Source organism: Electrona antarctica (genome assembly GCF_951216825.1).
Source record: "Electrona antarctica genome assembly, contig: scaffold_310, whole genome shotgun sequence".
In the NCBI taxonomy this organism is placed as follows: Eukaryota; Metazoa; Chordata; class Actinopteri; order Myctophiformes; family Myctophidae; genus Electrona; species Electrona antarctica.
Window position 1 is genome coordinate 117,045 of NW_027638568.1, and position 13,231 is coordinate 130,275.

The 13,231-nt window shown below is 53.4% G+C and overlaps 2 protein-coding genes across 2 annotated transcripts in view; both read right to left on the bottom strand.

Annotated features, from left to right (window-relative positions):
• The window catches only part of lsm12b (LSM12 homolog b), a 119,567-nt gene that overhangs the window by 95,080 nt on the left and 11,256 nt on the right, over positions 1–13,231 (bottom strand). The gene's annotated exons all lie outside the window — the stretch shown is intronic.
• Positions 1–13,231, bottom strand: part of tanc2b (tetratricopeptide repeat, ankyrin repeat and coiled-coil containing 2b) — a 60,769-nt gene that overhangs the window by 15,829 nt on the left and 31,709 nt on the right. Inside the window, 6 exon segments of the mRNA XM_079530838.1 lie at positions 3,263–3,395; positions 5,408–5,583; positions 6,113–6,236; positions 6,703–6,836; positions 7,584–7,677; positions 12,523–12,738. Coding sequence (XP_079386964.1) covers positions 3,263–3,395; positions 5,408–5,583; positions 6,113–6,236; positions 6,703–6,836; positions 7,584–7,677; positions 12,523–12,738 — 877 coding nt within the window.

Consider the following 13,231-nt stretch of genomic DNA (forward strand, 5'->3'; position numbering starts at 1 on the left):
GAAAAATCGAAGAAAGACTCATGTAGAAAAATAGCTTTTTCAGAAAACTGTCATTTTCAAACAGACATTTTTAGAATCTGATCTCAGGTCTAAAATTGGTTAATCCTGCTTAGAAACACGTGGATGGAAACCCAACCCAACAGGTCCCAGACAGAGAGACAGCATAGCAAATAGCAGCAGCACACACACACACTCACACTCACACACACACACACACACACACACACACTCACTCACTCACTCACTCACTCACTCACTCACTCACTCACTCACTCACACACACACACACCAACACATCAGCCATGACTAACGACAACAGCTGGAGAGAAGCGGCATGGGGGGGGGGGGGGGGGGGGGTGCGGCGGCAGCCGTGGGCAGCCAGGGGGCGCTAGCACGCCATTAGCAAGGCGGTTGGCGGTTAGCGGGGGGAGGGGGAGGTGGGTGGAAGGGGGGGGGGAGGGCCCCTTGAACAGGATATTAATATATAAACGGTGTTGCCCCCCCAGCGTGAGGAATGAGTTAGCCAATCAGCCAATCAAAATGTTGCATTTTGGCGCTCGCCCCGGCCGACTTCGTCACCGGGCTTTCCACGCGGCAGGGAACCCAACGACTCAAGGAACTTAGGGAAGGGAACTACCGGTAAGTTTGTTCCTGTTCTCAGGAAAGAACCCGTTCTTTTTGAACGCATGATGATTCACTGGCGAACGTCCCTGACGCTGGAGGCTGGAGTGAGATACCAGGGAGTGGAAGCTGTGTTCTCGTATCAGAGACATTAGATACCAGGGAGTGGAAGCTGTGTTCTCGTATCAGAGACATTAGATACCAGGGAGTGGAAGCTGTGTTCTCGTATCAGAGACATTAGATACCAGGGAGTGGAAGCTGTGTTCTCGTATCAGAGACATTAGATACCAGGGAGTGGAAGCTGTGTTCTCGTATCAGAGACATTAGATACCAGGGAGTGGAAGCTGTGTTCTCGTATCAGAGACATTAGATACCAGGGAGTGGAAGCTGTGTTCTCGTATCAGAGACATTAGATACCAGGGAGTGGAAGCTGTGTTCTCGTATCAGAGACATTAGATACCAGGGAGTGGAAGCTGTGTTCTCGTATCAGAGACATTAGATACCAGGGAGTGGAAGCTGTGTTCTCGTATCAGAGACATTAGATACCAGGGAGTGGAAGCTGTGTTCTCGTATCAGAGACATTAGATACCAGGGAGTGGAAGCTGTGTTCTCGTATCAGAGACATTAGATACCAGGGAGTGGAAGCTGTGTTCTCGTATCAGAGACATTAGATACCAGGGAGTGGAAGCTGTGTTCTCGTATCAGAGACATTAGATACCAGGGAGTGGAAGCTGTGTTCTCGTATCAGAGACATTAGATACCAGGGAGTGGAAGCTGTGTTCTCGTATCAGAGACATTAGATACCAGGGAGTGGAAGCTGTGTTCTCGTATCAGAGACATTAGATACCAGGGAGTGGAAGCTGTGTTCTCGTATCAGAGACATTAGATACCAGGGAGTGGAAGCTGTGTTCTCGTATCAGAGACATTTCACGCAAGCCTTTCGCTCCAGTCCACATTCAATAAACAGCTGCTGGCACGAGGCAACAGTTTAAATGATCACACCCGTGTGAACTGAGTGGTGTAAGGTTTTATATAGCATGATCAGCTGTGGTCTGACGTAATGTCTGACGTAATGAAATCACACCCGGATGTGATTTCACAACTGGCTTTTTTTGTGCAGAAAAAATTAGCATGGTTGCTACGGTCATCCAGTTCACCCGGGTGTGATTTAATTACGTCAGAAATTATTTTGAACATAGCAACCATGCTCATTTTTTTCTGCACACAAAAGCCAGTTGTAGGAGTGGTTTACACCACTCAAAAAATGATGTTTGGTTTCTGTGGGGGACTGGGGACCCTGGGGGGGGGGGACTAGCACCTTGGGGGGTGGGGACTGGGGACCCAGGGGGGGACTGGGGACCCTGGGGGGGGGGGGGACTGGGGACCCTGGGGGGGACTGGGGACCCTGGGGGCGGGGACTGTGGACCCTGGGGGGGGGGGACTGGGGACCCTGGGGGCGGGGACTGGGGACCGTGGGGCGGGGACTGGGGACCCTGGGGGGGACTGGGGACCCTGGGGGCGGGGACTGTGGACCCTGGGGGCGGGGACTGGGGACCCTGGGGGCGGGGACTGGGGACCCTGGGGGCGGGGACTGGGGACCCTGGGGGGGGGACTGGGGACCCTGGGGCGGGGACTGGGGACCCTGGGGGGGACTGGGGACCCTGGGGGCGGGGACTGTGGACCCTGGGGGCGGGGACTGTGGACCCTGGGGGGGGGACTGGGGACCCTGGGGGCGGGGACTGGGGACCCTGGGGGCGGGGACTGGGGACCCTGGGGCGGGGACTGGGGACCCTGGGGGGGACTGGGGACCCTGGGGGCGGGGACTGTGGACCCTGGGGGCGGGGACTGTGGACCCTGGGGGGGGGGACTGGGGACCCTGGGGGCGGGGACTGGGGACCCTGGGGGCGGGGACTGGGGACCCTGTGGGGGGGACTGGGGACCCTGGGGGCGGGGACTGGGGACCCTGGGGGCGGGGACTGGGGACCCTGGGGGGGGACTGGGGACCCTGGGGGCGGGACTGGGGACCCTGGGGGGGGGGACTGGGGACCCTGGGGGCGGGGACTGGGGACCCTGGGGGCGGGGACTGGGGACCCTGGGGGGGGGGGGACTGGGGACCCTGGGGGCGGGGACTGGGGACCCTGGGGGCGGGGACTGGGGACCCTGGGGGGGCGGGGACTGGGGACCCTGGGGGCGGGGACTAGCACCTTGGGGGGCGGGGACTAGCACCTTGGGGGGGGACTGGGGACCCTGGGGGCGGGGACTAGCACCTTGGGGGGGACTGGGGACCCTGGGGGTGGGGGGGGACTGGCACCCTTGGGTTGGGGGGTGGGGGGGACTGGCACCATTGGGATGGGGAGGGGGTTCAGGGGACTGGCACTCTGGGGGTGGGGGGGGGGACTGGCACCCTTGGGGTGGGGGGGGGTGACTGGCACCCTGGGGGTGGGGGGGGACTGGCACCCAGGGGGTGGGGGGTGGAGGGGACTGGCACCCTGGGGGTGGGGAGGGGGTTCAGGGGACTGGCACTCTGGGGGTGGGGGGGGGGGGGACTGGCACCCTTGGGGTGGGGGGGGGGTGACTGGCACCCTGGGGGTGGGGGGGTGACTGGCACCATGGGGGGGGGGGGGTGGCACCCTGGCCTTACCTATCTTGGCTCCCTTCTTCAGCAGGGCCACGACCACCGAGGTGTTCCTGCAGCCCACGGCCCGGTCCAGAGGACGCATGCCGCTGTAGTCCACGTGCTCGATCATGGCCCCGTGGTCCACCAGGAACTGGACCTGGAGACAGAGGAGACAGAGGGGTTTGTGGGGGTTGTAGTCCACCAGGAACTGGACCTGGAGACAGGAGACAGAGGGGTTTGTGGGGGTTGTAGTCCACCAGGAACTGGACCTGGAGACAGAGGAGACAGAGGGGTTTGTGGGGGTTGTAGTCCACCAGGAACTGGACCTGGAGACAGAGGAGACAGAGGGGTTTGTGGGGGTTGTAGTCCACCAGGAACTGGACCTGGAGACAGAGGAGACAGAGGGGTTTGTGGGGGTTGTAGTCCACCAGGAACTGGACCTGGAGACAGAGGGGTTTGTGGGGGTTGTAGTCCACCAGGAACTGGACCTGGAGACAGAGGAGACAGAGGGGTTTGTGGGGGTTGTAGTCCACCAGGAACTGGACCTGGAGACAGAGGAGACAGAGGGGTTTGTGGGGGTTGTAGTCCACCAGGAACTGGACCTGGAGACAGAGGGTTTTGTGGGGGTTGTAGTCCACCAGGAACTGGACCTGGAGACAGAGGAGACAGAGGGGTTTGTGGGGGTTGTAGTCCACCAGGAACTGGACCTGGAGACAGAGGAGACAGAGGGGTTTGTGGGGGTTGTAGTCCACCAGGAACTGGACCTGGAGACAGAGGGGTTTGTGGGGGTTGTAGTCCACCAGGAACTGGACCTGGAGACAGAGGAGACAGAGGGGTTTGTGGGGGTTGTAGTCCACCAGGAACTGGACCTGGAGACAGAGGGGTTTGTGGGGGTTGTAGTCCAACAGGAACTGGACCTGGAGACAGAGGGGTTTGTGGGGGTTGTAGTCCACCAGGAACTGGACCTGGAGACAGAGGGGTCTGTGGGGGTTGTAGTCCACCAGGAACTGGACCTGGAGACAGAGGGGTTTGTGGGGGTTGTAGTCCACCAGGAACTGGACCTGGAGACAGAGAGGTTTGTGGGGGTTGTAGTCCACCAGGAACTGGACCTGGAGACAGAGGAGACAGAGAGGTTTGTGGGGGTTGTAGTCCACCAGGAACTGGACCTGGAGACAGAGGGGTTTGTGGGGGTTGTAGTCCAACAGGAACTGGACCTGGAGACAGAGGGGTTTGTGGGGGTTGTAGTCCACCAGGAACTGGACCTGGAGACAGAGGGGTCTGTGGGGGTTGTAGTCCACCAGGAACTGGACCTGGAGACAGAGGGGTTTGTGGGGGTTGTAGTCCACCAGGAACTGGACCTGGAGACAGAGGGGTTTGTGGGGGTTGTAGTCCACCAGGACCTGGACCTGGAGACCTGCAAGCCCCCAGTAAGGCTATCTAACATTGAAGCTGCCACTACCTACTGGCGAAAAGAGGAACTGCAGCACTTTCATGGAGGTGGACGGATGTTCATGACGTCACGTGCGTAGTAAGATGTCCTGGGCTGAAGGCTAGGCTAAACTTCCGCTCGCTCGAGCCATTGAGTTATAATTGTACTTCCGGCAGTCTTCCGGGTGCTTCAAAACGCCACTGAGCAACTTCCACTGAAATGAATAGCGGGGGGCGGGGGCTAGCGCTCCGGTTCAGTCTCTATCCTTTTATGAATCTATGGTGGAGACACATGGAGACAGAGAGTGTGTGGGGGTCGTTGACTCGCCAGGCGCCAACAGGTCGAGGGTACATTGGGGTCAGAGGTCACTCACCACCTCAGAGTCTCCGTAGAAGGCGGTCAGGTCGAGGGGTTAGGGTTACATTGGGGTCAGAGGTCACTCACCACCTCAGAGTCTCCGTAGAAGGCGGTCAGGTCGAGGGGTTAGGGTTACATTGGGGTCAGAGGTCACTCACCACATCAGAGTCTCCGTAGAAGGCGGTCAGGTCGAGGGGTTAGGGTTAGGGTTACATTGGGGTCAGAGGTCACTCACCACCTCAGAGTCTCCGTAGAAGGCGGTCAGGTCGAGGGGTTAGGGTTACATTGGGGTCAGAGGTCACTCACCACCTCAGAGTCTCCGTAGAAGGCGGTCAGGTCGAGGGGTTAGGGTTAGGGTTACATTGGGGTCAGAGGTCACTCACCACCTCAGAGTCTCCGTAGAAGGCGGCCAGGTCGAGCGGCGTGCGTCCGTTCTTGTCGGCGTGGTCGGCGGCGGCGCCGTGCTCCACCAGGCAGCGAACCACGGCCAGGTGACCCTTCAGACACGCCCAGCTCAACGCCGTTAAGCCCTCCTTGTCCGTCAGAGGCAGAGAGGCTCCTGGGAGGAGAGAGGCCAAAGGTCAGAGGTTACAGCTCCCTCGTACCGACATTCTGTGCACCGTCGCTCGCTATCACGGTGGCCCAAACCTCTTCATATTCTGATTTTTTTTTTTTTTTTTAGATATTCTTTTGGGCGTTTTTGCCTTAACAATTTACACATTTATCAGATGCTCTTAATCCAGAGCGACTTACATTAAGCAAGAACTAAAAACATGGCAATACATCACATACATAGTCATCATGAATCATACGTAAGCTAAGAACGTACCAGTGGAATATCTATATAATGGAACTGTATGCATACATGTATACTTTAAAAACTAGACTAAAATGTTAGGAAGGGACTAGTGGACAAGAGATCCACTAAGTCATTTTACACTTGGTTGCATGCACACATTTTGTTCGACTAAATCAACTGTAGACATTTAGTCGACTAAAACTAGACTAACACTAAAACATTCCAGGTGACTAAAACTAAAATTAGCTGCCAAAAACACCACAGGTCACGTGGGGGGGCAGAGACCCACCTTGTCCCAGCAGGAACTCCACCGTCCCCAGGTGTCCCTCAGACGAGGCCATCATGAGGGGAGTCCTGCCCTGCTTATCAGCCAGGTTGACGTCTGCTCCATGACTGAGGAGGAGGTCCACGATCTGGAACACACACAGGCACGCACGCACGCACGCACGCACGCACGCCACGCCACGCACGCACACACGCACGCACGCACGCACGCACGCACGCACGCACGCACGCACGCACGCACGCACGCACGCACGCACGCACGCACGCACGCACGCACGCAAACACACACAAAGACACACGACAGTCACGCTGTGAGCTTCTATACAAGCAGCTGTTCCTCACTTTTCTGGATCCGGGCTGGGAATGGGGGGTTCTAAGAGTGTGTTTAACTTCTTACTGCCCTCTAGTGTTAGAATACTTTGACTGCAGATATGCAACTCGTCTGCTTCCATTCTACGGAGCTAGCTAACGACTGCTCGCATTCCACGTAAAAATGGGGACAGGGGGTCTCACCTGCCAGTGGCCCTACCTCACTGTGTTTAAGGGAAGGGGACAGGGGGGGACAGTGGGGGACATGGGGGGGGGGGGTCTCACCTGCCAGTGTCCCTGCCTCACGGCGCTGAACAGCGGTACGATGCCCCTCCTGTTGGGCGTGGCCACGGCCGCGCCCTGCTCCAGCAGCAGGCGACACACCTCCAGCTTCCCCCGACCGGACGCCGCGGTGAGCGCTGAGACACGGGAGAGACAAGGGTTAAACTGTGGTGCGTGCGTGCGTGCGTGCGTGCGTGCGTGCGTGCGTGCCTGCCTGCCTGCGTGCGTGCCTGCGTGCGTGCGTGCGTGCGTGCGTGCGTGCGTGCGTGCCTGCGTGCGTGCGTGCGTGCGTGCGTGCGTGCGTGCGTGCGTGCGTGCGTGCGTGCGTGCGTGCGTGTGTGCGTGCCTGCGTGCGTGTGTGCGTGCCTGCGTGCGTGCCTGCCTGCGTGCGTGCCTGCGTGCGTGCGTGCGTGCGTGCGTGCGTGTGTGCGTGCCTGCGTGCGTGCGTGCGTGCGTGCGTGCGTGTGTGCGTGCCTGCGTGCGTGCCTGCCTGCGTGCGTGCGTGCGTGCGTGCGTGCCTCAAAAAGTGAGTAAAGTGCAGTGTGCAGTATGGATAGAAGCCAGAGTCCTCTTGTATGACAGACAGGTTCTTACCTGTCTCACCCCCACAGTATGACAGACAGACAGACAGACAGGTTCCTACCTGTCTCACCCCACAACCTGTCTCACCCCCACAGTATGACAGACAGACAGACAGACAGACAGGTTCTTACCTGTCTCACCCCACAACCTGTCTCACCCCACATTATGACAGACAGACAGACATGTTCCTACCTGTCTCACCCCACAACCTGTCTCACCCCACAGTATGACAGACAGACAGACAGACAGACATGTTCTTACCTGTCTCACCCCCACAGTATGACAGACAGACAGGTTCTTACCTGTCTCTCCCCACAGCGAGTCAAAGTTGTTGATCTGAGCGCGCTCCACCTCCTCCTCGTCCTTTTCTGGGAGGTCCAGCAGATACGACACAATCTGATGGGTGGACCAAATTAAATTAGGCCAAATATGACGTAAATTTGTGGCAACACAAACATTAACCCATTCTGGACGGGAACCCCTTTTGGTGTTTTAAACATTATGTTATAATTTAGCTATTGAAAAATAGCAGATCTACAAGCTCGAGCTACGAGCTTGTAGGTCTGCTATTTTTTTTAAATCGTGAAAATCTTTATTTCAGAAAACTGGAGGATTTAGAAGAATTAAATTAAATTAAATGCCATTCTCCATATGCAGACCGCGGCCATCTTACCATATAAGTTAATGGCAATGTGCAACTTCCCATAGACAGCCCATTTATCCAAACAGAAAAGTCCTATCTGATTGTATTAAACAACGTCAAATTCACCAACATTGCAGCTGTACGGAAAGCTTGAATTATTCTCTTTCTATCCTCAAAGTGTTTGTTTCATAAAAATCCACCGTAATGTTGTTATGAGCTACTTTGTGCTAAGTGCTGGAGTTTGGAAGCGCTCGTTAGATATCACTCAACAGCCCATGCGTACCACCTTGTTTTAAATGAGCACATAATGCAGGAGGCAGCAGGTCATTGCTTTACAGAAAACGAGTGCTTCCAAACTCTAACTAATGGCAACATGGCCGCGGTCTGCACAAGGTCAACATGGCCGCGGTCTGCACAAGGTCAACATGGCCGCGGTCTGCACAAGGTCAACATGGCCGCGGTCTGCACAAGGTCAACATGGCCGCGGTCTGCAAAAGGTCAACATGGCCGCGGTCTGCACAAGGTCAACATGGCCGCGGTCTGCACAAGGTCAACATGGCCGCGGTCTGCACAAGGTCAACATGGCCGCGGTCTGCACAAGGTCAACATGGCCGCGGTCTGCACAAGGTCAACATGGCCGCGGTCTGCACAAGGTCAACATGGCCGCGGTCTGCACAAGGTCAACATGGCCGCGGTCTGCACAAGGTCAACATGGCCGCGGTCTGCACAAGGTCAACATGGCCGCGGTCTGCACAAGGTCAACATGGCCGCGGTCTGCACAAGGTCAACATGGCCGCGGTCTGCACAAGGTCAACATGGCCGCGGTCTGCACAAGGTCAACTGACAATGAAGAGGAAACCTACGTCATTTGTAGACGAGCAAGTCGGCTAACCAATCACATCCATTCAGTTGTTGGTGAGATGATGTATGATGATAAGAGCGCCGCTCACTTCACACGGGTGTGATTTTCAGGAGATATTATTTCTACTGATTAGTGTGCTTGGTATACATGTAAAAACAATCACACCTGTGTGAAGTGAGGGGCGATAATATATTATTAAAGTCTAACGCATGTTGATCAGGTGATGTAAAACAAACATTAAACGCCATTAACAATAAAGAGACAATATAAATGTTCCCTTCATTGTCAATGTGTTTACTAAACAAACATTGAACTAAAGACAAACATTAAACCTGTAAAAAAAGACCAATAATTCTAAAGTAATGCTCATAGACTACTAGTGTGTGTGTGTGTGTGTGTGTGTGTGTGTGTGTGTGCGCGCGTGCGTGCGTGCGTGCGTGTGCAACTGTGCTGCGTTTGTATTACATGTACTTGTACAAGTGAGCACAATTTGACTATTGTCTATACTTTTTCCACCTGTAGAGGGCAGCAAACACACACATTTCCTGGTGTTGAGTTGAACGCCTACATTTCCAAGTGCTTGTCGGGGTGGGTGGCCCCCAGTTCAAATATGATTATTTTGGGGGGTCCCCAGTTCAAATATGATTATTTTGGGGGGTCCCCAGTTCAAATATGATTATTTTGGGGGGCCCCCAGTTCAAATATGATTATTTTGGGGGGGCCCCCAGTTCAAATATGATTATTTTGGGGGGTCCCCAGTTCAAATATGATTATTTTGGGGGGTCCCCAGTTCAAATATGATTATTTTGGGGGGGCCCCCAGTTCAAATATGATTATTTTGGGGGGTCCCCAGTTCAAATATGATTATTTTGGGGGGTCCCCAGTTCAAATATGATTATTTTGGGGGGTCCCCAGTTCAAATATGATTATTTTGGGGGGTCCCCAGTTCAAATATGATTATTTTGGGGGGTCCCCAGTTCAAATATGATTATTTTGGGGGGTCCCCAGTTCAAATATGATTATTTTGGGGGCCCCCCAGTTCAAATATGATTATTTTGGGGGGTCCCCAGTTCAAATATGATTATTTTGGGGGGTCCCCAGTTCAAATATGATTATTTTGGGGGGTCCCCAGTTCAAATATGATTATTTTGGGGGGTCCCCAGTTCAAATATGATTATTTTGGGGGGCCCCCAGTTCAAATATGATTATTTTGGGGGGTCCCCAGTTCAAATATGATTATTTTGGGGGGGTCCCCAGTTCAAATATGATTATTTTGGGGGGTCCCCAGTTCAAATATGATTATTTTGGGGGGGTCCCCAGTTCAAATATGATTATTTTGTACACTCTCAGAGTTACAGACCCATAAGGGTCCATTTGGTTCCAAACTATCATTTAGCTGGGGACCACCTGGAACTCCCTGAAGGAGGGGTCCCCGGACCCCCTGGAACTCCCTGAAGGAGGGGTCCCCGGACCCCCTGGAACTCCCTGAAGGAGGGGTCCCCGGACCCCCACTTTAAGGGAACCACTGGTATAACTCCCTGAAGGAGGGGTCCCCGGACCCCCACTTTAAGGGAACCACTGGTATAACTCCCTGAAGGAGGGGTCCCCGGACCCCCTGGAACTCCCTGAAGGAGGGGTCCCCGGACCCCCACTTTAAGGGAACCACTGGTATAACTCCCTGAAGGAGGGGTCCCCGGACCCCCTGGAACTCCCTGAAGGAGGGGTCCCCGGACCCCCTGGAACTCCCTGAAGGAGGGGTCCCCGGACCCCCACTTTAAGGGAACCACTGGTATAACTCCCTGAAGGAGGGGTCCCCGGACCCCCTGGAACTCCCTGAAGGAGGGGTCCCCGGACCCCCACTTTAAGGGAACCACTGGTATAACTCCCTGAAGGAGGGGTCCCCGGACCCCCACTTTAAGGGAACCACTGGTATAACTCCCTGAAGGAGGGGTCCCCGGACCCCCACTTTAAGGGAACCACTGGTATAACTCCCTGAAGGAGGGGTCCCCGGACCCCCTGGAACTCCCTGAAGGAGGGGTCCCCGGACCCCCACTTTAAGGGAACCACTGGTATAACTGACTACAATGACCATATAAGGGCGTGTACTGTACCAGTATTGATTTTGTCGACTAAAACAAACATGTTCGTCGACTACCTTTTTTCACTGACAAACTAAATGGAAACTAAATGAAAACGAAGCTATGATGACTAAAACTAAGACTAAATATACCGACGATTTCATCAACAAATGTGACCAGGTCTAGCAAAATGGTCCTCATCTCGCCTATAATGAAAAGGCAGAACATCTAATATAAACTTGATTTTTTTTTGTTGTGATTTTCGTTTTTTTTCCTTCATATTAACACAGCTTGAATGTTGAAGAAGGTTTTCATTCCAACAGATTATTGATTTGGGCAAATTAAATGTATACATTTATAAGTCAAAGTAGGCTAGCCAGCTCTAGGTGTTGAAATGTTGTGAACATTCAAAGGGGATTTTCTCAGCTTTGGGTAAAACGGCACAATCATTTTAAAATGGTCATATCTCCTTCAAATATTTTCCAATTTCATTGAATGATACATCATATGAAAAGCTTACATTCTGTACTTTAATAATCTGTAAAAAACTGAAAAATTACTCTAGTCGAGATGAGGCCCTATTTGCCAGACCCGGTCACAAATAAAAACTAGACTAAAATGTTAGGAAGGGACTAGTGGACAAGAGATCCAGTACGAGTCATTTTACACTTGGTTGCATGCTGAAAATGTAGATCTGCTATTTTCAGCGTCGTTACGACGGCATCAAGGCCCACCAAAATACATTTTAGTCGACTAAATCACCTGTCGATTCAGTCGACTAAAATCTTATGACATTCGGTCGACTAAAACTAGACACTAAAACATTCCAGGTGACTTAAAATGTGACTAAAACGAAAACTGTTCAAGAGAGACTACGCCAAAAACAACACTGCCATGACCATATAAGGGCGTGTTTACCTCTGTGTATCCCATGGCCATATAAGGGCGTGTTTACCTCGGTGTATCCCATGACCATATAAGGGCGTGTTTACCTCTGTGTATCCCATGACCATATAAGGGCGTGTTTACCTCTGTGTATCCCATGACCATATAAGGGCGTGTTTACCTCGGTGTATCCCATGACCATATAAGGGCGTGTTTACCTCTGTGTATCCCATGACCATATAAGGGCGTGTTTACCTCGGTGTATCGCATGACCATATAAGGGCGTGTTTACCTCTGTGTATCCCATGACCATATAAGGGCGTGTTTACCTCTGTGTATCCCATTACCATATAAGGGCGTGTTTACCTCTGTGTATCCCATGACCATATAAGGGCGTGTTTACCTCTGTGTATCCCATGACCATATAAGGGCGTGTTTACCTCTGTGTATCCCATGACCATATAAGGGCGTGTTTACCTCTGTGTATCCCATGACCATATAAGGGCGTGTTTACCTCTGTGTATCCCATGACCATATAAGGGCGTGTTTACCTCTGTGTATCCCATGACCATATAAGGGCGTGTTTACCTCTGTGTATCCCATGACCATATAAGGGCGTGTTTACCTCGGTGTATCCCATGACCATATAAGGGCGTGTTTACCTCTGTGTATCCCATGACCATATAAGGGCGTGTTTACCTCTGTGTATCCCATGACCATATAAGGGCGTGTTTACCTCTGTGTATCCCATGACCATATAAGGGCGTGTTTACCTCGGTGTATCCCATGCTGGCGGCTGCGATGAGTGCCTGCTGCACGGCGTGGTTCTTGGTGAAGGCTGGTGTCGCCCCCTGCTGGTTGGGAGGGGGACCGCCGCCCCCTCCTCCTCCTCCCCAGTCACACTGGATCAGGAACTTCACCACCTCCATGTGACCGCGCAGCGCGGCGTGCACCAGGGCACACTGCCCGGTCCTGTCCAGATGGTCCACCTGGAACCCACCGCGTGCACGCACGCATAGACACGCATAGACACGCACGCACGCACACGCACACACACACACACACACACACACACACACAGTCAGGAGAAGGAGAACAGACGTAATTAAAACACATTCATTCACATCATCATCAGTGTGTTTTGACATTTTTGTCAACATTCCATTTCCACCACGGACACAATGAGGGGACAATATTATTAATAATTAATAATGTTACCAGAAACACATGAATGCACCATATGCAGACCGCGGCCATCTTACCATAAGTTACTGGCAAGGTGCAACTACCCATAAACAGCCCAGTCATCCAAACAGAAAAGTGAAAATGTTTGTGAAACACGATCCCACAATCCCCGCAATAAAACACAATTTGTGCCCAAGACTTCCACAGATGTCCTAGGAACTATCCCATGTAGTGCCCAGGACGTCTGTACACGCCTTGAGAAAAAAAAAATGAAAACAAAAAAAAATGAAAAAAAAA